Source organism: Oryzias latipes, chromosome 11 (assembly GCF_053564925.1).
Source record: "Oryzias latipes strain Hd-rR chromosome 11, Olatipes_Hd-rR_3.1".
Lineage (NCBI taxonomy): Eukaryota > Metazoa > Chordata > Actinopteri > Beloniformes > Adrianichthyidae > Oryzias > Oryzias latipes.
The window spans coordinates 19,578,260-19,601,304 of NC_136247.1; the positions used below are offsets into that span (position 1 = coordinate 19,578,260).

The following is a 23,045-nucleotide window of genomic DNA, read 5'->3' on the forward strand; positions in this document are numbered from 1 at the left end:
TGTGGTGGAGCGGTCCCCGCCTGTGATGCTGCATTTAGCTGTCTATGCAGCTGTTCACAGAGAGGGAGGTTCCAATTATCAGCGTTTCCAACATCTTGTTTTCGTGCTCAGCCTATTGCTTATTGTCTTTCCCCAACAGTTAGGGGGTGGGAGATGTGAAAGAAGTGGGGGGTTGTGTATAGGTACAGGGAGGGGGGCCCTATTTTTATTTATTTATTTATTTTTGTGCTTGTTTATTTTAATTTTCATGCTTGTTTTTCTATTATTTATTTTGTTTTGTTTTAATGTAAAACACTTTGTGTTATACTTTTATATGAAAAGTGCTTTATAAATAAAGTTACATTGATTGATTGATTGACAAGTGGATGCATCAGAATGGAGCGGAGCAGGGAGCTTGTGGCCCAGTGAATTTTCGTCATTACAAATACAATCTTTATTAAACTTCTTTTTTTTTAACTGCTCCTGATTGACAGCGATTTAAATATTCAGAAAGGCAATTTTAGGCTTAATTTTCTTTCTATACCTCCTCCATCATCAGAAAAATGACATGAGAACATGTTTAAAACACCATTTTCATTGAAGTGGGTCTTTAGTAGAGATCATGTTTTTTTGGAGTATCTGACGATATTGAGTCCCGATCTGATACTTTCTGAAACACATTTAAAAAATTCTTTTTCTCTTTCGGCTTCTCCCATCAGGAGTCGCCACAGCGAACAAGTCGCATGGTAAACTTGGCAATGTTTTACGCCGGATGCCCTTCCTGACGCAACCTTCTCAAACCGGGCTTGGAACCGGCACAGGGGTAGAGAAGGGAACAGGGAGCAGCCCGGAGTCGAACCCTGGTTTCACGGACGGAAGGCGCTGCAAACCAGCACGAGCTAAACCGGCTCCTCTGAAACACATTTAAAAAATAAACTTATTTAATGAACAGATCCCGTTTTTTTCTATTTTTTAATTAATCTTCTTTTATCATATAACGCTTAATAAGTCCAATTCTGTTAAGTCGCTTTAACAATCTAGTAAGAATAGTGTAACTATATCAACTACTAAAAAATAGTTAACTATTAGCTACTAAAAACTAGTCAAGTAGAGAAAGCTGGTGACTGTTAGCATCTTCATAACTAGTGAACATTTTTGATCAGATGTAAATCCTCTCTCTATTTAAAAAATCTTTAATATGAATAATTGAATGAATGATTTTGTTGTTGCAGCATAAATATGATGACAAGTATTCATGAATAGCTTATATTAATAGAACCATTTATTAGTTCAGGTTTTTTTAGAGAATATGGAAATCTTTATTTAACCTCTTAAGACCTGGCGTCCGAATGGATGGATATCACATTTTGGGTATTATTATTATTATAGTAGTTAATTCTGCTTATACCATGAATACTCGATTCTGATTGGCTGCTGGGTGTGGAAAAGTGATCATGGACAGTGATAATGTAAACCTAAAAAAGAAGTTCTGGTTACATAGCTTAAATATTCTATTTAGATTCTGTATACTGTCAAAGTGAAACAAATAAGGAAAGGGTCATCAGAGGTCAAATCCCCTTCTCCCGCAGTTGCATCTCACTGGGTCTCTTCTGTCAGCAGCACACAGAGAACCAATGTCATTAAAAAGAAACAGAAAAATGATTTTTTTTTTCTGATGAAGTGCCTTTGTAGGTTGTTTGCGTTAAGAAAACCAAATGCAGACACTTGCAGTCAGTTTAAAACATTTTTTAAAAGTTATTGATCCTGGAAGTCCAAATCTGTGAATATCTCACCAGTTTAGATTGGTTTTGCTGTGTTTTTGTGCCCCTCCTTGCAGAAAATAGCGTCACAATAAATTATCCTGAAATGGAGACTTCTAGCAGAATATTTGTCTGAAATAATAAGCTTGAAATATAAGGAGCTGATCGTAATAAGAACAAATTAAATATTGGGACATCCTTAGTCTCTAAGGATAGATTTTTTTTGCACAAACTTTCCGTCAAGCATGAATGTAGACATGCTTAAAAACAAAAACAAAAATGAAGTGCAGCCATAGGAGGGAGGATGTGGAGGTGAATAATGCAGACTGAAAATAGCTACCAAGGTAGGAGATCACGATTTGCCACAAAGAGAGTGGGTGGGAAATCAGCTAAAATATGATATATGGGGTAAAAAAAAAAAATCAAAAAAAAGGAGGGAGGCTGGGATGGATGAGTCACTGGTAGAGAAACTCACGACAGAAAAACCTCATAGGAAGGAGACAGTCAGGGCTGAGTCTCCAGTGAATCCAGCTTAGCTGGAAAGTTAAATCCCCTTGGACTCAAAATTGCAGCCTTTTGTAAAAAATGTTGCAAATCTTGAATTTGACACGTCACACCACATCCTCAGTTGTTGCTCGGGCAAATGCCCACGCAAAACAAACCCAAAACCCGAGCCACCTCCGGGCTTTAATCAAATATTTCTTCAAAGGATGAGGGACAAACAAACCATCCCTCATGCTAAATTAATAAAATTGTCACCTTATTGGAGAAAGTTGCAATTTATTTGCCTCTGAAATACAGAAGTGTTAAGCTCGTTTCAATTTTCATGTGAAGCCCTGATTGAAATGTAAGGCAGAAGAAAAAAAACCCTTGAAACAAAAGTACCAAACAACACATTGTCCTCTGAAAAACAAAGTAGTGCATAAACAGCCATGAAAAATCCTGTGAGACACACCGTGAGCGGAAGCCGAGGAGCCAGAATCATCTCCGCGATGGAAACAGTCATTAGATGAACAAATTAAAAGCCTTCCCGCCGTAATCAGTGTTGAATATGTATGCTAGTTTAACCGGCTGTATGTCCTCATCTGCTTTTGAGAGAAGGTTTAACCCGCTTGTCTTCAGGGAGATACGGACAAATCACAGCCAGCAGTACCGTCTCAGCTTCAGCACCGTCGACAGCTGCTGGGTCAACGCAGAATAACGGAATTCATGGAGGGACGTTTGTGATTACTCCACTTTTCATTCAGCTGCGTCTATCAATGAGGTAAAATCTGCAGCACTGTGCAGCGGTGCTGTCATGCTGTCGATGGATGACTCATTGCACATTCTGGCGTGAATGTATAATTGGACATTAGCCGCTCTGAAAGACCTGGTGGGGGCACTGACAAAGTTTGGCCTCATTATTTCCTGGGTGAACTAAAAAAAGATAATGTCCTAGGATAATATACACAGCACATCAAGGTAGTATGCTAATCACAGTGCTATAATTCTAGATGATACTAAAATATTCGGCTGGAGATGAACTCAACCTGTGAAAATGAATGAGTTCTGTCTTGTGCGATCAGAGTTGAATAAAGAGTGACCCCTGCTGGTGAGAACACAGAATAATGTTTGGAACACAGAAACATTTGTTCTTTTTTTTGGATAACAAAAAATACAATATATGCATTTAATCTGATTTCATTCATGTTGTTACAGATGGGTGGTACAGTGAGAATAAAAGAAATGAAACAGAATAGGGCTGAGTTATCAGAGGCAATTTTCCAAATCAATGATAGTCACATTGAGAAGCTTCATGATTCAGTTTAAGCTATAATTTGTACCGGTTCAATATTAGTCCTTTTCCATTTGAACACAAATTTTGCTGGTTAGAAAAGTGAGTTTTCAACACTTTTAAACTCAACAAAGTCAAACCTGCATTAATAAAACTGTATATGCTTATTTGAGAAAAGTAAAATAGTATTCCAGAGATTCAGGAAATAGCAATAGAGTAAAATAAATTACAACCATTTTTTTAAATCAATTAATTGTGCAAATTAAAAGAAAAAAAAAGAAAAATACAGAATCAGATCATGAATAATGAGTGTGTCTTGAAATTACATCTCATATCTGGTTCCCCATTAAAAATTCAACAAATTAATTAGGTTTATGTATCAAATTTAATTTTATTATTTGTTTATGTACTTTTGATTTCTATACATTTTAAAAAATGATGGATCCCTGTGGCGATTTTCCAGTGACTGGATCCTGGTATAAAGAGATTCCCTGTGTCCTCCATTATGAGAAAAATTCAACAAGAACATGGCAAAAAGACCAAAAAACACCAATTCCATTGGAGTGGGTCTTTGAGTTCATATGAACATCAGGGCAGGGGTAGATTTGAAAACTAGCCGCCAACTGTGAGAGTTCAGGGACTAAAGGGGGTTTACTGGGAGAAAATAAGAGCCCACACAGAAAAGAAGAAAACAAGACCATAATTCAAAGCAGGTGAGTTTAAACAGTGGTTCAGCAGCACAATCTATCAGTTATTCCCCACATCAGTCATTCCCCTCACAGTTTAGCCAGTTGTTGCTGCCAGCAGTGTGCAGAGAGATAAACGACTAGAATTATGTCCGAAACCAATGGAAAGCAGAAAACGCTTCAAATCAGTATGTATCAGTGTGACAATAACAGAGTTAGTCAAGCTCTTCTGCCTCAAGTCTCTTCTGAACAGCAGAACATGAGGTTGCAGTCGCTCCTATAGTGATATTAGTGAATTACGTGGCAACAGGTAGGAGCACAGGGAAGTCGAGTCATTTTCCTGTAAGCGGAGATATCAAGCGGTCGGGTCATAGAGGACAAAGCATCAACAAAAATATTATCCGCTTCGTTTTGGCTAAACACACAGTAGGGAGGCGCATGTATAGACACAAACAGTTAGCATTGACTGTTTATGACAACTGGACTGACAACTGGACTGAGCAAGTCCAGTTCTTATTTACAGTCAATGCTTAATGTTTGTGTCAGAATAGCCATTCTTGCTCTGCTAACGTTTTTCTAACATGTTCTTGCTAATCCTGATTTTATTTAACTGACCAATCAGATGCCTCAATGATAGTATGTAGTGCCTGCTTGAATCTAGGAAACCTTTGACAGATTTTATGTTGCCTGCTTTAAAGTGAAAGGTGTGTGGACTTCCAACAAGCTTACTAAAAGTGACTTCATTTTGTAGGATCCACAAGTCATTTTCTACGGTGTAGTCACACAGACTGGCTGGAGTTCTCCAGACTGCAGGTCTGCAAACTTCAACACGTTAAGAATCATTCAGGTTGATTTCTCACTGCCTACACCTCCACAGGAGCCACAATGTCTTCCTTCACCCTTTAGAAAAATTAGACACTGCATTTATGTTCATGTTACTATTATGAGAAAGATTTTTGAAATATTGGAAGTTTTAGCATAAATAAAACGTAAACATGGAGAAAAAAATAGAATATAAAAGAGTTAATAACTTTTGACAGAGGTTCACAGGACTTGCTTTGAAAATAAAAGACACCTTCTACCGTATTGGTGTCAGAAATCAGAGCTCTGTCTCCCCTTCTGGTCATCGGCGGGAACCATCTCCAGAGATCTCAACACTAGACCTCCCAGAAATTCAGCGCACAGTTTTTGGATGCCACACACTTGACTTTCATTTACAAAACACTCACAGTCTACTTAAGCCCTGTACTGAGCCTCACTCAGTGCGATGTATTGTTTGTGCCACTCTGTTTTCTTTACCGAGTGTTGTATCCTGGCCTGATATTCGGATTTCCTGACCATGTTCTGTATTTGACTCGGTTTGTCTGCCCCGAATGTCGCCTGGATCCTGACTACCCCAATCTCTTCTCTGATGCTCGTTATTGACCCCTGCCTGACCCTTTAGCTTTGTGGACTTTTAGCAGAGCTAATAAACCTGCTGCATTTGAAACCAGCTGTCTGCCTGTTCTGTGACAATAGGATCATGTCAGTGCAGCAAATGTAGAGTGTACAGTATTTATTGGGCCATAAGACACATTTAAAATCCTTAAAATGTTTCTACTATGGGAAATTTGCCTTGTAATCCAGCGCACTTTATGTATAAACTCTGCTTGTACTTGCTAATCTCAAATTTATCTTCTGTGGTACATGGCGCTCCAAAATCTGTCAATTTGTTTTTCTATGACTGCAAAGCCACACCTTTAGATGGATTGCTAATGCATTATGGGTACTGTAGTCTGGGGCCTCGTGAAGTAAAACGTATTGAATGCTTCATCTGTTTGTGAATGAATGAAGTTTGAATTATCTAAAATGTTTTGCTCTGGTTAAAGTGTTTGTAGTCCAAAATAATGTTACATTTTATTTATCTTTAATCAGAGAGCCAAAAGGGAGGTGTAAAAAAAAAGACCATTGTTTTTATACAGCCAATGGTTAAGACGCATCCACTCTCACTAATTTTATGGTATTACTTTATAATGCTTAATGATAAAAGGACAAACAAAGAAGGAGTGGTACCATCATTTATCTTATTGATTTCAATATTGCAAAAAACAAACATTTAAGGTTCAAAACTGAAGTGTTGTTTAATTTGAGGATATCCGCTTTCACCGTGTCACCTGAAACCAAAGCTAAAGGAACTTGTGCTTCTCTAGAAACTCCCAATTGCTTTCATTCAGACCCACGCTTAGGAGCTCAAAAAAGCATTTATAAAGGTTAAAAAAAAAAACTAAAGAGGTTCCTAAAGTGTTTCTCAACAATCTCTACTAAAGATTGTTGACTCTACTAAACTCTACTAAAAAAGAAATTCCCATCACAATCTAGGGTACAAATGAAAGAACAATAAATCCAAGCAAAGGGAAATGCTAAGACTTTAGAGGGCGAGAAATTACATGTCTAGTTCCATTGCTTGGGCTGATTTCACCCAACACTGAGAATAAATTGATCCCGTCACCTTCCAAATTGTCCTCAGACACATTTATAAAAAGGTCAGTGCTAAAAAGCAAAGTGCAGCCACAAGCTGGCAGTGCATTGAAGTGTTAGTGAGTAATTGCAGATTATACAGAGACACTGCACTTCTGTTCAGTCAGCTAATTAAACTTGCACAAGCAGATGGTGACAGTGTTTCCTGTGACAATGCATGACTGGCAACTTCTTTTTTTGAAACGCGCCTTAGAAAAATGTTCAGGCAGAATCTTACCACCCAGAATTTGTGGCCGTTATTGTCATTAAGAATGGCTTACCTGTTTAAATAAAGGTTAAAAAATAAATAAATAATTCAATTTTGAGCCATAACACTAAAAACTAGGAGTAGAGGTACCCATCATAAGTAGTCTTTTTTTCTACTTTAAAAATAAATATTTAAAAATAGTTATTTTTGCTCTATGCAAGTAATCCTTACATATTCTAAACCCACTTAATCCCTTTTGAGGTCATGGGAATGCTGGAGCCTATCCCAACCACGGTCCATTGCAGGGCCACGCAGAGACAACTAAAACACATTCACACATTAAGGTACCAGTTATCTAATGGAAAAATGTTTTTTAATAAAAGTCACACTAGAAATTGTGTAGCTATCATTCATCAGTCCATTATTTTATTTGTATTTATTTTTTCAAAAAAAGACAAATCATATTAACTGAATGAGTTAGTTAAATTAAAAACTATTAGTTTTAAAACAATCCGCTTTTTAAATTTAAGAATAACAATTAACTAACGTAACTAACAAACATTCCAAAAATGCCAGTCGATCAATAGTTAACTAGATTTACTACATTTATTTTAAATCACCAATTATGCAGTTTTTATAACAATAAAGATCTTTGAGAACAGAAGTCTGAAAATTTATTTTATGTTATTTACTCATAACTTGTTAAACTCTCAGTCTTTCAACAGTGATCCCCTTCCCTTCGACTATCTGCTATAATGAGCTCTCATACAATGTGACGGCCTGAAAATCACATTAGTGTCAGAACAGTTTCAGCCTCGAACCTTACCTTGCTTGGGATTCTCAAATTCTCAACAGGACTGAGCTCTGCCATGCTCTCTTGAGGACTTTTCAGGCCCTGTCAAAATAAGACCCACGTTAACCAGAAACGTGACGTAAATTCATCATTTCAGCCCATCATAGCTGCTCTCACGCAGGTTGCTTTTCATCGGAAAAGCGCAAACAAACATTTAGTGAAGAAAAGGGAACTGGTCAAAAGATTTTGTGTAGCGATATGTATGTATGTGATATGCTCTGTTGTGCCTTGTCAACAACTAAGTCTGTGCTTGTGCATCATGCAAATGTTTTAACCAAAGTGACTCAACATTTGCGCTGTAGTTTTATTATAGACTTTAATATCCGAGTGTGAGTCCACAAAATAGCAGCTAATGTTGTCTGGTTGAAAAAAAAACTGTCAAATTAGCTAGGCTAGCTAGCTTAGCTATGCAAAGTTAGCTTCTGCAGCTGTAATAATATCTCATAAAGTCCGTCTTTACTCACCTGACGGGCCATAAGTGACTTGATTTTCTGCATGGTTAGTCCAACTTGTTTGAGTAGACAAATTTAATTATTAAAGTATCGAAAGAGCCTCTTTTTTATCTATTGTACATCATTACGAGAGGGTAGCCATGGTTGACTGTCACGTGACAGGAGTTGTAAAATCCGGAAACATTCTAAAGCATTCTGGGAAATGTAGTGTAGGTATTATCTCCTGTATTTTTCCTAGTCGAATCAGACAAATACTGTACTTAAGTAAGAGGTATAACTGCATTCTAAAACATATTTAATTCAGCAAACAAAAACAAAAGTAAACGTTTACAAAAGTAAACGTTTAAATAGTCAGTTTCCCCTTAGCAAAAAGTAGTACATGTTAAGTTTATTTAATTAAGTGTATGAGTGTCAAAATAGCAAGTACAGTACAGACCACACGTAGTTAGGAACTATTGTAACTGAAGTCTTCTTCAGACTAAATTAGAATATTTTAGGTTCACAATATATAGATGGTATATAAAAATTTCAAGTGTACTGGCTCATTTTCCGTAAAGTTGACTACTTTTTAAAGTTTGAATGAACGTAAATAAATGTGGGAAAAACTTGCTTGCATTCTTTAAAAACATTGTAATCCACATTAAATTATAAAATAACTAATGGAAGAACAATATTCATCCAGCATGAAATTTTAATTAATTCAATATTAAGAAATAATGAGGCTGCATGGAGACAAGGAAGACTACGAAAATGCTGTTTGTTTGTGTCATGTGGTCAAAACAAAATGTAAAATTTTCCCTTATTCATTTATACAAGTGAACTTTTTATATCAATTATATTTTGCTGACAGAAATCTCCTTTACTCAATTAAAAACACCCAAAACACTGTAGTAACAACACTCAAACATGTTTTTCATTTACCGTATTTTCCGGACTATAAGTCGCCCTTTTTTTCATAGTTTGGCAAGGGGTGCGACTTATACTCCGCAGCGACTTATATTAGAAATAAATTGAAATAAATACATTGTTAACGCTCCTGTTATGTTCATTTGTGAGGAACAGAGATGATGTTCCTGGGTCAATTTGATGTATGAGGTATGTTAAGTGTTAAGAGTATGTTAAGTGACTCAGAGAATCAGCAAACTTTTTTACAGTAAGATCTTGAAGGCTAACAACATAATATTCTATTTTCCAATGATTTCATAGATTCAGAAATGCAATAAAAATGACAACTGTTTCTACAAATACAGGATGAAAACAGAGTATTAGTTGGCCAAAGATGCTTCATGAAAGGGATAAATAAATAAGTATGAGAACGATTACTGTGAAATTATGAGATAAACAGTCTGCTATGATTGTGTCATATGAGGTTGTGCAAGTTATTATATCTTGGTCTCAGATTTTGTCAAATAAATTTCACGTCAAGATGTTACTTATAGTCCAGTGCGACTTATCTGTGTTTTTTTCTACTTTTTAATGCATTTTTGGGCTGGTGCGACTTATACTCCGGAGCGAGTCCGGAAAATACGGTATTTAGTTCTCCGGATTTTTTTTTAATGTAATTTAAATCAAATCTAGTTTTAAATTTTAGCAATCAAGACCTAGGGCTTTTATTTATCTATTTTGCAATTCTGTTGACCCAACTCAATCTGCCTTTGACTTTACATTGTAAAATTATTCAAAGTAATGACAACTAATTCATCTTTTTCTGTAAATACTCATGCTCTCAGAGAACAGCACTTGATTGAAAGCATCAATTTGCTGCAGACTCAGTGAGATCCAGTTCCTGGTTCCTCTAGCTATTTCCCAGTCAAATGAAGGTGAGGCCGCTCTCTTCGGTGGATTTACTCCACTGCTGTTTGTGAAGCCGCCCTCAAAGTATACACTTAGACGGAACAGATGGCGTCTCTACCCGGAGATGCCACAATCGAGACTGAGCTCACTCAGTTTTTCAGTTTATGAGCTATAATTAGAGCAAGGTCCGATAAGCCAGTTGTGCCAGGAAGAATTATGACATACCACACTTTATTTTCCACTATGTGGACATCATTTGTATCAATGCATTCATTTCTTTTAGCTGTTAAAATTGGAATGAAATTATTTTCCTGATATGTTTCCTATATAAAAAAAAGCAATATCATAGAAACCAACCTCTGGAATGGTCTATTTTTAGAATAAAGTTATTACATTTTTCAGCCTCGCCTAAATCTATATTTTTCTTTTTTACATGCATTTATGTACATGAAACAAAAAAAAACCTTAACCCATGCATGTGAACTCGTGACAAGGTGTCAGTAGAAGTGGGTGGAGTGCACTCTGCCACATGCCAACCGTCCGTCTGTTGCAGCCAATCTGCACCGTGCCGGCCATGCAGCACACCAACATACCAAATGCTCTCAAACACACACCCTGCTGACATCTCTGAAAAACAAATACAAGTCATTTATTTATGTAAGATGTGATCACTGGTGATAAACCATCAAAACAACAGTTTGCCATATTTAAAGAATAGCAAATTTAAAATAAATCCTGGAAAAACTTTGACAAACCAAAAACAGCAAGACACACAGTATAATAAATAGCTTTGTCTTTAATAAAGTACAAAACAGCATGCAACTGCAAACTGTACGATTTATTCATTTTTTTTAAGTACAATTCATTTTTTTTAAGATATTTTCTTTTACAACGTAAGCAGAGCAGAAAAAATGTGCTACATTTGGGTTCAAGTACAGAAAGCCTTTACTAACAAAAATGTAAAGAAAGGTATGGTGATCTGGAATCTCTTATCTGATTTAAAATTGCTTCTTTTTTTGCAATTTAAATGTAAAACAAGAGATTCAAGTGTTGAGTCACTGTGTTTGGCTCTAGAATGACACCACAGGTATTCCCGGATCAAGTCCTGTCAGTGACATTTACCCTGACTCTGGTCAAAACACAGAAAGGTCTTCATCCCCCAACAACAGAAAGAAACCCAGTTTAACAAACTATGGAGAGTCAGCATCCCAGTGTGGTCATTGCTGCAGATTGGTGGGCATGGCAGGCTATCATTTCTGCTGAAGTTCTGATGATCTGGCTGCAGTTCTGTGAAACCTGAGAATCTCAAGAGTGTGATTCTCTTTTCTTGAGAGTGTACTTTTTATGTCAGCTAAAAAGTTTGTAACAGAACCCAAAGTTTGAACAGAAAATACTTCTTTTCAGCAACCGTTTTTGACGCTGCATAGGCTTTTCATTTTCCCTCTGCTGTTACATTACATACTAAGATCCATACACACATAGAAATGCTCAAAGTCAGCATCCTGAGCAGTTTGGCGTCTCTGAAAGAGTGAGGCCATTTGGAAGAAAAAAAAATTGCAATGAAGCAGAAAGCAGACTTTTGTTACCAAGAAATAGTCTTTCCCTGATTTAAGAGTGTAGAGTAAGTGTCCAAAGTCTGAAAGAATCCTATTTTTTTTATGTCTTTAGCTATCAGTTACTAGATTTCCACATTTAAACAGCCATGGTAAAAAATCATTTGAAGGCATAGCGCCAGGGGGGAAAAAGAGCACTTTAAGCATGAAAACTAAACCCCTGAAAAAAAATGTGTGTATATATATATATATATATATATATATATATATATATATATATATATATATATATATATATATATATATACACATTTATTTATTTATTTATTATTTTATTCATTCATTCATTCATTCGTTTGTTTGTTTGTTTATTTAGTTATTTTTATATTTATTTATTTTAATGTTTTGATTAGTTTTTTCTTCTTTGAGTTCCCCAGCTAGTTTGAAGTATTTTTCAGGACACAAGTCATTAAAATGAAACATACTGATATCACATCACACATAAAGCATTTGTAGAACATTTCATGTACAGAATTTACAGTCAATTAAAATGTTTTTTATACAAGAAACTTCCTTTACTTAACACTTCTCCAGGAGACTATTTCCCTATCTGAGGATTCTGAGATGAGAATTAGAGGATCAAAAATCCCACTTTTGGTTTCAGTAGTTTTCACAGTCTCATCATTCAGATGTACAGAACTCAGTCTTGCTTAATTAAAGTCATTTTTCACCTTTGTGTGAAAAATTTAAAAATATATTATTCGAATCGTGTATATTATATTAGAATTAAATAATAATCTATTTGCTTAATGCATGAACATTAAGTCATTTATTACCACGTAAAACTCACTAAAAACAGTCCTAAATCCAAAACAATAACAGTGCATAGTCTGATTTAGTCTCTTTTACATCATTTACAACTGAAATGGACACAGAACCCCGATGTGGGTCCATTTTAGATAGAAGCTTTTGAAAATAAGGCTACATAGACGTCTATGCCTGGAAGCATTTCATATCCAGCTACTGCTTACATCAACAAACTTTGGCACTGGTTTTCAGGAACATGTCTGATCACGTCGTAGATCGTAGTGTGTGAATCCTGACCGGACTCGAAATGAGAAAGAGATCTACAGGACGCCTGAAAGAAAGGAACAGAAAAGTAAGAATTTAAAAATGTTGCTCCCTCCTATTTAAATTCCGATTAGCATGGTTAAAGACCTGTGTAGAGTCCATTTTTCCTGGTAGGGACACAAACTCATAGATGCCAAAGTCTTCAGTTGCATCTTCATGACCTGTTGATGTAGATTCTAAATGTCAGAGCAACTTTGGCTTTTATTCAGGGAAGTATTATCTCCTCCTAAACTGATTATTAAGAGAGAATTAAAAAGTGTTGAATTGGGAACAATATCAAAGTCTTGTTTCCTTTAATGTCCCTACGTTTTTATATCCTAAACTTTTTTTCCCTCAAGAAAGACTTTTGGTATGTCCGAATTCCCTTCCTACTCACTAACTGCTAAAAAACACTGTATAGTGTGCGACTATCTATTTGGTGCCCTAGTCCTTAAAAATAACTCAGACACCATGTTATCTATATTTTTTTCTTTGAACAGTAAATATGACTTCACAGATTTTCAAAAGTAAGAACTTATTAAATATGGAAACTTTGTGAAGACTGCTTATGAATCCACTCTGCTCTGATATTGCTTGGATGGTTTATAAAAAAATAAATAAAGTAAATATATTTATTTCACAGAAATCGTTAAAATGCAATGCTTTTTGGTCTGTATTCGCCAATCTAGTGAGCATATATGCACACTGGTTTTTTGCAGAGATTTCTGGGAAATTTCTGGATTTTGGAACCGTAGATTCAGACGGCACTACGAATATGCAAGTGCACTATATAGTGCACTATGTAGGGGTCGTGAAGGAATTTGGACACAACCGTTGACTATGACACAAAACATGGACCCAACTGTCCATTAATTTTACATTCTTTAATAAGAAGGTCTATGATATAAATAAATGTTGAAGTGTAAAAACAAGAGCGAGCTCTGTTACACTGGTGATCTTTCTGTTGTCGCCAACTGAAATAGAACAAACAGAAGCTCACCTGAGCGATGAGGTCGATCCTGCTGTGAAAATGGCCTAAAAAAGAGAATCAATCAATCAATCAATGCAAAAAGCATGAAAATGTATATTGATGGTAAAAAAAAAAAAACATATTTGCCCCTTTCCTGATTTAAGATTAATGTGAGTAGTTGTCAAACTTTCATAAAAACGTTATTTTTACACAAAAGTACCTCAAAGACACACAAAATACAGTACATAAACTGTAACTTTAAAAGCAAAGAAAAACAAAGACACCCTTTAATGTGAATGATGTCGTTTGCTTTTAGACAAAAGAAAGACACCTTGGTTAAGTCCATAAGAAGAATTAGAAGTCCATGCATATAAAAAGACCCACAATAAAAAAATAACGTCACCAGAATAAAATCAAATTTTGCAAAATAATCTTTAAGAGGGCAAGTGTTTTCTACATTTTGGAAAACTGAAGTCATGATTACAAGAAAGAACAAAAGAAGAAAGATTCTGTGCTGCTACAATGATTATGCTACGTACCTGTTGTAAATGCTCATAAGCACTGTCAATATTGGAGACACAACGAGAAATTATTATTAACAACCACACAGACCATAAAATTGCCTTCAGTTTATTATAACTTTTTTTTTTAATCGGTAGCTGGTGGAATTTTGACGTTACAGTTCAGTCTGAACTCCCATTTAATAAAGATTAGCTTGTTTGCTTTTTAGAAAAGAAAAATGTGGGTCAAAGTGAAAATGAAGATCTTTTTAACCTCTCTTAGGATGGCAGGTTCTTCTGACAAAGAACAGCAACATGCAGGCGATGATAAACAAACAGCAGACACTGATGGCTGCCAGCGGCAACACAGAGCCAGCCTCCTGGATTTGCTTCCCTCTGTCTGTCAACACAAAAGGAAGTGCAGGGTCTATCGTTTAATCATTAAAACAAAGCTTATGAAGTTATACAGTTTGATCAAAACGCTGATAATGACTAAAAATACTGGATTTGCTGAGAGTTTTAGTATTTTTTCTTCCTTGTTTTTTAGAGGCTGAAACATTGAATGTATAAGGGAACTGGACTGAGGGAGTGTGACATCATCCACAGAATTTTTTTTATTTCCGATTCAAACCACACTTGCATTTTTCTGTGATATGAATGCCGCCATGTTGGAGCAAGATGATATCGGTGAACATAACTGGTCCAAATATGTTTTGTCTTTCGTTTCTGTGGCAACCACCACTCTTACTAATCCGGATTGAGCTTTTTAGAAGTCCACACCCCTGCCACTTAAAAGCAGGCAAAGGAGAATCTTTAAAACATTTCAAATGCTCAAAAAGTGAGACTATTTTATTGAGGCATCTGATTGGCCAATTTATAACTTAAATGACTTGTCTAGAGAAGAAATATAATAAGGGAGAGGTAGAACACGTTAGAGACCGACTCTAATGAAAATCGAGTTGGTGTTTTGAACACATACTATTTTTCTGATGATGGAGAAGATATATAGAAAAAAATTAAGCTTAAATTTATTTTTCAGGGCATTTCTTTATCCAAATCATTGCAAATCAGGATAAGACGGAAAAAGTTTGAAAATGAGTGTATTTGTGACGTAAAATGCAATGGCAAGACACAAGCTCCCTGCTCCGCTCTATTCTGATGCATCCTCTTGTAGAGAAATAGATCCATGTACGTCTTTGTTTTTCCTGTCCACGCTGGAATCTGGCTCTAACTTGTACAGCTGGATAGCTCTGATTCTGCTCGCCATTTTTGTTGCACTGGTAATGTGAGGTTGAGGGGTGTAAAGGAGCTGTAAGTTAGCAGAAGAGTGTGTAAACAGACAGATGATGGGAAGTAGGGGTGTGCTTACTCTGCACCATAACTCAATGAAGTCTCCAATAAACTCTTGCCACCCCTGCAGAAACTTTATCCTAGAAAATGACAGTTTTTTTTTATTTTAGCTAAAAATGGCATAATCATTATTAAAAGACCACTGGGAACACTTTTAAAACAGATCAAAAGATCACCGGAGAGGGACTTTAAGCATGACTTAAGAATATCACTTACCCAATATGTAGAGTACAAAATACTTTTAGTTTCCTGGTATCAGTGTGCACGTTGTTATTTGTAAACATTTCCATGTCGGATCCAAAAAACGGGAAAGGCAAATGTTGTTGACACATTTTTCCCAGGATTTTAAATCATGGCCGGTATCAGCAAAAGTCATCAGTCAGCCTTGCTCAGTATCACCAAGACAACATATCAATGTCAGTACACAGAAACTCTACATGCTATAAACTCAGTCAACAAACACAACAGCTGTCATCCGCCGCTTCTTTCCCAGTCACTGAACTCGAACATAGATGTGAGCTAAAATAAATCAACCCAGATAAAACCTGTTATAATGGCCATCTATGCTTTATTGTATTTTCATGAACTGTTCTCAGTATGTAGCTGCAATGGAAGATCTTTTTTATTGTTCTATTTCTTACCAAAGTGAGTGTAGTTTTCCTCAAAACTCAAAACTGTTTTGCCAGAACAAACTGTTGTCAAAGGATTCCCAAAACCCACCCGCACTCTTTTCCCTCTTGCCATGTTTTACCCACCTGTTCCGAACCTGGCCACCACCAGAGTGAACTGGGCCTCGTCTTGTTTCTTTGTCACATTATTAAAGGCACGGCACAGATAGTCTTCAGCTTGGGCCAACCGGTAGGATAGAACTTCCAGACGCGGGCCCTCCGTAATGATCTGAGTCTCGTTGTGTCTCTTGGAAATCCAAACATAACTGTTTGGTGGGTTTGAGTCGGCCTGGCATTCAAAGAAGACCAGCTCTCCGGGGTTGATGGTGAAAACCCCCCCTGTCCGGAGGCCCTGGTCAGTGTTCACCTCCAAATTGTAAGGACCATCTGCATGACAACATAACATTTCATTATAATTAAAGAGGTTTTTTTTTTTTAAAGAAACCTTAATCAAACCCATTAAAGGACAACATTTATTGTAGAGTTGCATTTAGAAGAATTCAAATTGGCACCAAATGACAAATTAAGAAAGTAATTTTCAAGAGAACAGCTGGCTCACAAAAATGAGTGAGAGATGCACATTTTTTACTGACAAAAAAGGGGTCAAATTGAAACTTAATGCAAATACAACTGTAATAAACTCAGGGACAACCAGCTCTCAAGACGAATTTAGGAACAGAACTTTTTTATTACAATCATTATGCAAGGATTATAATAATGATATAATTATTATATATCATTTTATCATTATTATAATCCTTGCAGAGACGGAGGGTCTAAGGGCAGGGATGCCCAGTTTAGCTTAATCTGTTTAGTTTAGTTTAGCCATTACCTATTGAATTTGATCACTTATTTTATGTTCTTATACAATCACCGGTCTAAAGCCCATTGAGACAGCTATGTTGTAATATGAGGCTATATAAATAAATTTGAATTGAATTGAATCGTGTTTTTGATCAGTTCTGTGTGACACTTTGGACAAAAAATCCTTGAAAAATAACAAAATTGTAAAGAGGACAGGGGCAGAGCTACAAGGGGCTTGGAGGGCTGCCCTCGCCAAAAAGCATTGCCCCCCAATTTTTGAGTAACTATGAGTATCATTATTTTTTTAATTGCAAACTTAAAAAAAGCAATTTGTCTAAAGGAAATCTTTAGTCCCTTAATTTATTTGCTTCGCCCCTGTATTGTGTATGCCGGCCTTTCTGGGCCATCAGCACCCTGAACTTAGCCAAAACCTGCCCTGTTTCCATGCTATGAAAAGGAAAATCATATTTTTGTAAGACTCATGTTTAAAGAAAATAGTCTTGAAAGATGTGGCTAAATGCCGCAGATCATAAGTATTGACGATGAAATTCATTTGTTAGATCAGTAGAATTTCAAGTTCTGCCCAGTCAGTTTAGTTGCACTGTCACTGTCAACACTTTGAGTTCAGCGAAAAAACGATTTTCATTTGCCATCTTTTTTTAAATGTTGTAGCTCCGCCACTGAAAGAAGATAAATGACATGTTTGCTTTTACTTAAAACTCATCAATTTTCACAATTCACTGAAGAGGTGGGAAGCAGTCCAAACACAACAGAAATACGTATCTACTGAAGTGTTTAACCCTTTTTTTCAGTTGAAACATGTATGTTCTAGTTAAACAAAAACCCATTCAAACTTACACAAAAATTTGGCTTTGAATTTAATCTGGATTGGAATGGCCAGCAAGGTTTTGGCATCCAGAGTCCCATGCAAATTCTTCTGCATAAAAGCCTTGTGTTTTCTACTGTCAGCAAACAGAAGGACCTCACAGGAATTTACATATGACCTAATCGTTCAACAGCAATGTGCAAAAGGAAGAAGTCAAAATGTAAAAGGGCACAGCGGGATGTGGTTCAGAAGTAAATTCTTACTTGGAAGGATACTTTTTCCTTTTTTATTTTTCTAAAATAAAACGTATCCTATGTAATTATTTAAGTACTACAGCTACAGTACAGAGAAGGTTGGCATTTTTATGAAATCTGTGTGGAGACCCTGTAGAACGAATAAGACTAAACAATAAAATGTTTTGTCCAGCTTAAACTTAAAAGTGTGCAAGCAGAAGCTCTAAAAGGTCACAACTGAAATCTTGATTTTTATTCCAAATCTTAGCTAAACGTCCACCTCATGCAAACAAGCAGACTGGCGTTTTAACGTTGATCGTCTTAGCATTCAGAAACACGAGTTGTGATCCGTCGTACATTTGACACCATCTAAAGAATTGTGAACTTTCTGTTGGCATCTAAAACAAACCAGCAAAGCCTAAAATATATCAGATTTCTTGAAAATATAATAAAAAAAGCGAGGGCTGAGCTATTGGGTGGGGGAGGGCAGCAAAAAGCTATGACTGCCCCCAATTTTTGAGTGAGTTTTAATATCATTGTTGACTAAAACAAGCTTATTTAAGCTGTTTAAAGAACTGCTTTTTTAATATATTTAAAATATTTTTCCACTCTGCTGTTCTTATTTGCCCCCCTTCCAAAGTCTTTTCTGTCCCCTTCCTGCCCCCTCACATACAATGTTCTAGCTCCGCCACTGTCCAAAAGGTCCAAAAGAACTTCCATTTTATTGGGTCAGAATTGATAAGAGATGCTTGTGAAGCTACTCACAGTACACGTTGAGTTCCACATCCTTGCTCTCCAGAGGTTTGCTCACTGGGTTTTTGACCTTGCATCTGTAAGTTCCCTTGTCCTCCTTTTTCACAGGGCTGATCAGCAGTGCAGATCTGTCCTGAGTGAAGTGATATCTCTCACTGGAAACCAGTTCTGCATTGTCCCTGAACCACCTAAACTCAACTCTGGTTCCAGTATTGACAGAACAAGTCCAAGTTACGTTGGCTTTGTCCTCTATAACTGAGTGAGATGGGCTCTTCTGGATCTCAGGAACGGAGACGGGAACTGTTGGGAGGAAAAAAATGTTGAAGGTGTTTTCAAACAATCCTCATCAGGTTTGCAATGCTGTGATAATCACGACTCTCACCATCCACCGTTACAGCAACCGTTTTCTCCTCCTTGATGACCTGCCCCGTTTGGTTATGAAACTCGATGTTCAGGCTCAGGTGATAATCCCCTTCACTGTCTTTGTTCAAATTCTCGATCCCCAGGGAAATGTTGGGTTCTTTGAAGTTGAGCCAGTTACGGTACCCCATGTTGATGATTGCAGTTTCTTTGGTGAAGGTGACCAAGGTGATCCTGGTGCCACTCGGTTTAGTGTATGACCAGGTTCCCTGGATCTCAGCTTTATCAAGAGGGAAGCGGGTTTCTACTGGTAAAAGCAGGGACTCTCCTCGAATGACATGATGAACAAGCGAGGGGATGTGGATGAGCTCACAGCTGACCCCTGAGTTAGGAGAAACAAGAAACGGGAGATCAGTATTAGATGTCCAACAAACTACCCCTAAACCACTGGAGAAAGTTCCTCTTTTGTATCTGCTACAGTTGATTTCAATTCCCTTATCAGTTTTCAAAGGCTGCTGTTTCAGTTCCTACTTGTAAAAAGCACAAGGACATCAGTTCTCAAGTCAGGGCTACAGCCTTTAGTCAAGGTAAAACAAGGTACACTTATACAGTGTTCTCCTACCTTCTTAGAAGGCCAAAAGGATTTTCCAGTAACCGTCCTATTCAACCATTCACACACTGATGGGTGATCTGCTACTTGCTCCAAACTATAACCACCAGGAGCATTGTGGGGTTCAGCGTCTTGTTCAAGAAAACTTAGACATATGGGCGGGCATGTCTGGTTCAGATTCGGCCAGGAACCGAACCTGTGACATTCTCATCAGAGGTCAATAAAACAAATGCACACTTTTAATGAGATGTGTGCCTTTTATGACTTATTTTCCAATAACAACACAAAGATTCTGAGCTGAGAAGATCTGATATGGGCTCAAAGTACTCATCGTCCACTTCAATCATTTTTCATAGGTCTGTGGTAGATTTAAGCTTTATTTTGTGAAATTAGTAAAAAGAAGTTAAGCACTAGCGTCGTAAAATCTCTCATCAAATTTGTATTCAAGCCAACTAATGACCTTGTTTTAAAAATCAAATCAATTCATAGAATTTGCAGTTTCTCTTGGCTTTTCCTTATTATTTGGAGTTACTTTTTTCTAAATGTTGAACTTCTGTATTTTTTTTATTATTATTTATTGTTATTAAGAAAAACGCAACTCTGTCTCATAAATATGGAGTTTTCTGGCCTAAATAGTTGATTTGTACAGTATTTGTTCGGTCTACCAAACTGCTTGGTATGTTTCTCACACTAAAAATTTGTAAAAACTAATTTAATGTAGGGAAAACACAACAAAAATGATTTTGTCGACTACAAAAGTCAAACATATATGGTAATTTAACAGATTTTTTAAAATTGCATCTTGAACCTATTATCTATGTAGGCTTTGGCTTTGGTTGCACAAGCACTTTTCAATATGGTTGAATTTGAGGTTTGATCCTTGAATGTATATGAGAACTGGACTGAGCAAGTGTGACATCACCCATAGAAAACAGTTTACTTCTGGCTCCAACCAGATATAATCAATTCAGTTGCCATTTTCTTTCAATACGAAACTGCCATGTTGGAGCCAGACAACGTCAGTAAGTAGGCCTAGTGATTGGATCGAGTCTGTCTGAATCCGTTTTTTAATGGCAATTACTCTTGCTATTTAGGAGTGAGCTTGTTGGGAGTCCACACCCCTACCACTTGAAAGTGGGCTCAGTAGAATCAGTAGAAATAAATACTTTTTGCCCGACTATAGACACAAACGACCAATTTCCAGTATTTAGCAACAACAAAAAATGTTTGTCTTTTTCCGCTCTGTCATTACATCATTGACTTCCCCACAGGAAGATGGGAGCATCAAAGAAAAACAAAAGATTTCATTTGTATCCTGCTACTCAATCTGTCCAAGTCCTGAAACTGCTGTGAGTTAATATTGACTAAGCTTAGATGAGGTCATTGTTTTCACAAGTCAGGGGCCTCCCAGATCCCGATTATTTGCAATCCAAACAAGTATCTTTAAATATAGTGATGAGAAAAACATCTTTGACTGTGAAGTCAGTTTGTCCATTGATTGGCAGATCAAAACTGTCAACCTCCCAAGAAAAGTTCTAACTAGCTTTTTCATCGTTCTGCTTTTGTTCTGTCACATAAAGCTAAATTACACTGCCATGTTTGTTTTTACAAATCTGATAGCTGATCTTATCTCTGATCAATACTTAGCTTGTTTGAATAAAAAGACCACATAAAACAGATGGCTGAAAGTTTGCAATAAGCTCAGTGGTCTTTAATAAGTGAAGCAGGTGTAAAAAATTTTGCTCTTAGCTTTTTTTCTGGTGAGTCACACTTCTGTTTGTGTATTCTTTTTCTGATTCAGCACCAGAGAACTGAAAGTAACTCAGACTTTAGTGTAGACGTTTAATTAATTAAACTTCACTATAAAAAGGCTACATGTCTAAACCTAAATTACCTTTTTTTTAAATGAGTAATAGTTTTTCAAAGTCACTTCCTGTTTCCTTGCTGTTCTCATCATTCACATCCCCATCTCTGCTTGCTGTATTTCCTGCTCATGACCTCCCGCCAGAGTCAGACAGGTTTCTGGTGATTGATGCCCATAAAGCTCATCAAAATAGATCCACTGTGCGTTTGGTGTTGTGTTCTAAATGATACATGCTGTGCAAACGCCATTCTGCTTTCAGGCCTGCAGGCCAGTTTCTGAGTGTCTGTGGGAGTGTGTCAGTGTTTACGGCAGCGGAGTGAAGTGTGCTCGGCCCGCTCCTTCACTGTTGTCTCCAAACAGCTTGGGCATTGTTGTAGTGATAGAGAGGAGATTATCATCAACAATAGGCTTTTAGGTGAGAGGATATCTTTGTTTAGCAGGCCTGCCTGCACACACACAGACACTTGGAGGCAGCTACATTCAGAGAACCACTAACACCTGCTCCTTATCACCCACACACACACATCCAAGTTGTTTGGACACTAAACAAAGTCGCCCTCCATCCTTTTGAGCCTCTTTCAGGTAAGACAAGTTGAGCTTTTCAAGGGGGCTTCATGATGCACACATCAAAAGTGGAAACTATTTTGTGCTGTTTTTGAGTCTCTAGTTGTTGTGTTTTCTGTTTGAGTCAGACATGTAGCCGCAGTGGCTTCTTCTTTCCACTGACCTTGTGTTTTTGCCTTCCCTAACACTAACATCAACAGAAAAAGCTAATTCTGTCAAGTCACATTGCAACTGCTATGTAAAGAGCATGCAAAAATATTCACTTCAGAAGAAACAAGGAATCAACTTTGACCACTTCAACTTGACAAAAGAGGATTTTCTTTAAAAACAAATTGACAAAGCTGCTAAGATTAACTACTTTTAAAATAATATAAACACATAGTCCTCCTTACATGACTAGTTCAGATGAAAAAGAAACACTTTTGGGGTATTTGACATGAAATACTGCAACAAAAATCGATTTTGATCTTTTAATTTGTTAAATATCAGCAATTTCACTGGGTTTAAATCCACATTTTCCAAATCTTTTACGCTCGACTTATTTGACACCAGCAAACCCAGTAACTTCCCACCTCCAGCAGTGACCCACAACATCACTTTGAGACTCAGCGCTCACCTGTGACGACAAACAGAACAGAGCAGACGCACAGGGCTGTTCTTCCAGCTGCCTCCATGGCATCTTATCCTTTGGAGATTTGTGAGACTTCTGACAGACACACAGGGAGGGAAGGATGTGATGAAGAGGTGGTGGAGGAGGAGGAGAAAAATGTGACTGGCTGTGGTGACATTATTTGCCAGGGAAATAAGAGGAGCTACAGAAGCCTTCCTGCATGCAGCTTTTGGCCCCGCCCACATGTTTCTGAGAGCAAGAAGAGGTC

The 23,045-nt window shown here is 37.0% G+C and overlaps 2 protein-coding genes across 3 annotated transcripts in view; both read right to left on the reverse strand.

Annotated features, from left to right (window-relative positions):
- The window catches only part of vps50 (VPS50 EARP/GARPII complex subunit), a 126,146-nt gene extending 117,732 nt beyond the window's left edge, over window positions 1-8,414 (reverse strand). The window contains exons 1-2 of one of the 2 annotated variants that reach the window (XM_023959805.2): window positions 8,221-8,414; window positions 7,730-7,798 (exon numbers count right to left, since the gene is read on the reverse strand). In XM_023959805.2, the coding sequence (XP_023815573.1) occupies window positions 7,730-7,798; window positions 8,221-8,253 (102 nt within the window). In that variant the 5' untranslated portion in view covers window positions 8,254-8,414. The remainder of the gene's footprint in view (window positions 1-7,729; window positions 7,799-8,220) is intronic. The other variant, XM_078954957.1, reaches the window with a different exon arrangement.
- A 2,366-nt stretch (window positions 8,415-10,780) lies between these two features.
- hepacam2 (HEPACAM family member 2) lies at window positions 10,781-22,984 on the reverse strand. The gene is made up of 9 exons (XM_011480826.4): window positions 22,784-22,984; window positions 19,152-19,511; window positions 18,782-19,069; window positions 16,241-16,540; window positions 14,410-14,535; window positions 14,175-14,196; window positions 13,666-13,700; window positions 12,774-12,847; window positions 10,781-12,693 (listed from the first exon to the last, which is right to left on the reverse strand). Exons 1-9 carry the CDS (start codon window positions 22,839-22,841, stop codon window positions 12,583-12,585), a joined length of 1,374 nt encoding a protein of 457 aa, XP_011479128.2. The 5' UTR covers window positions 22,842-22,984; the 3' UTR covers window positions 10,781-12,582.
- Between the last annotated feature and the right edge of the window lie 61 nt (window positions 22,985-23,045).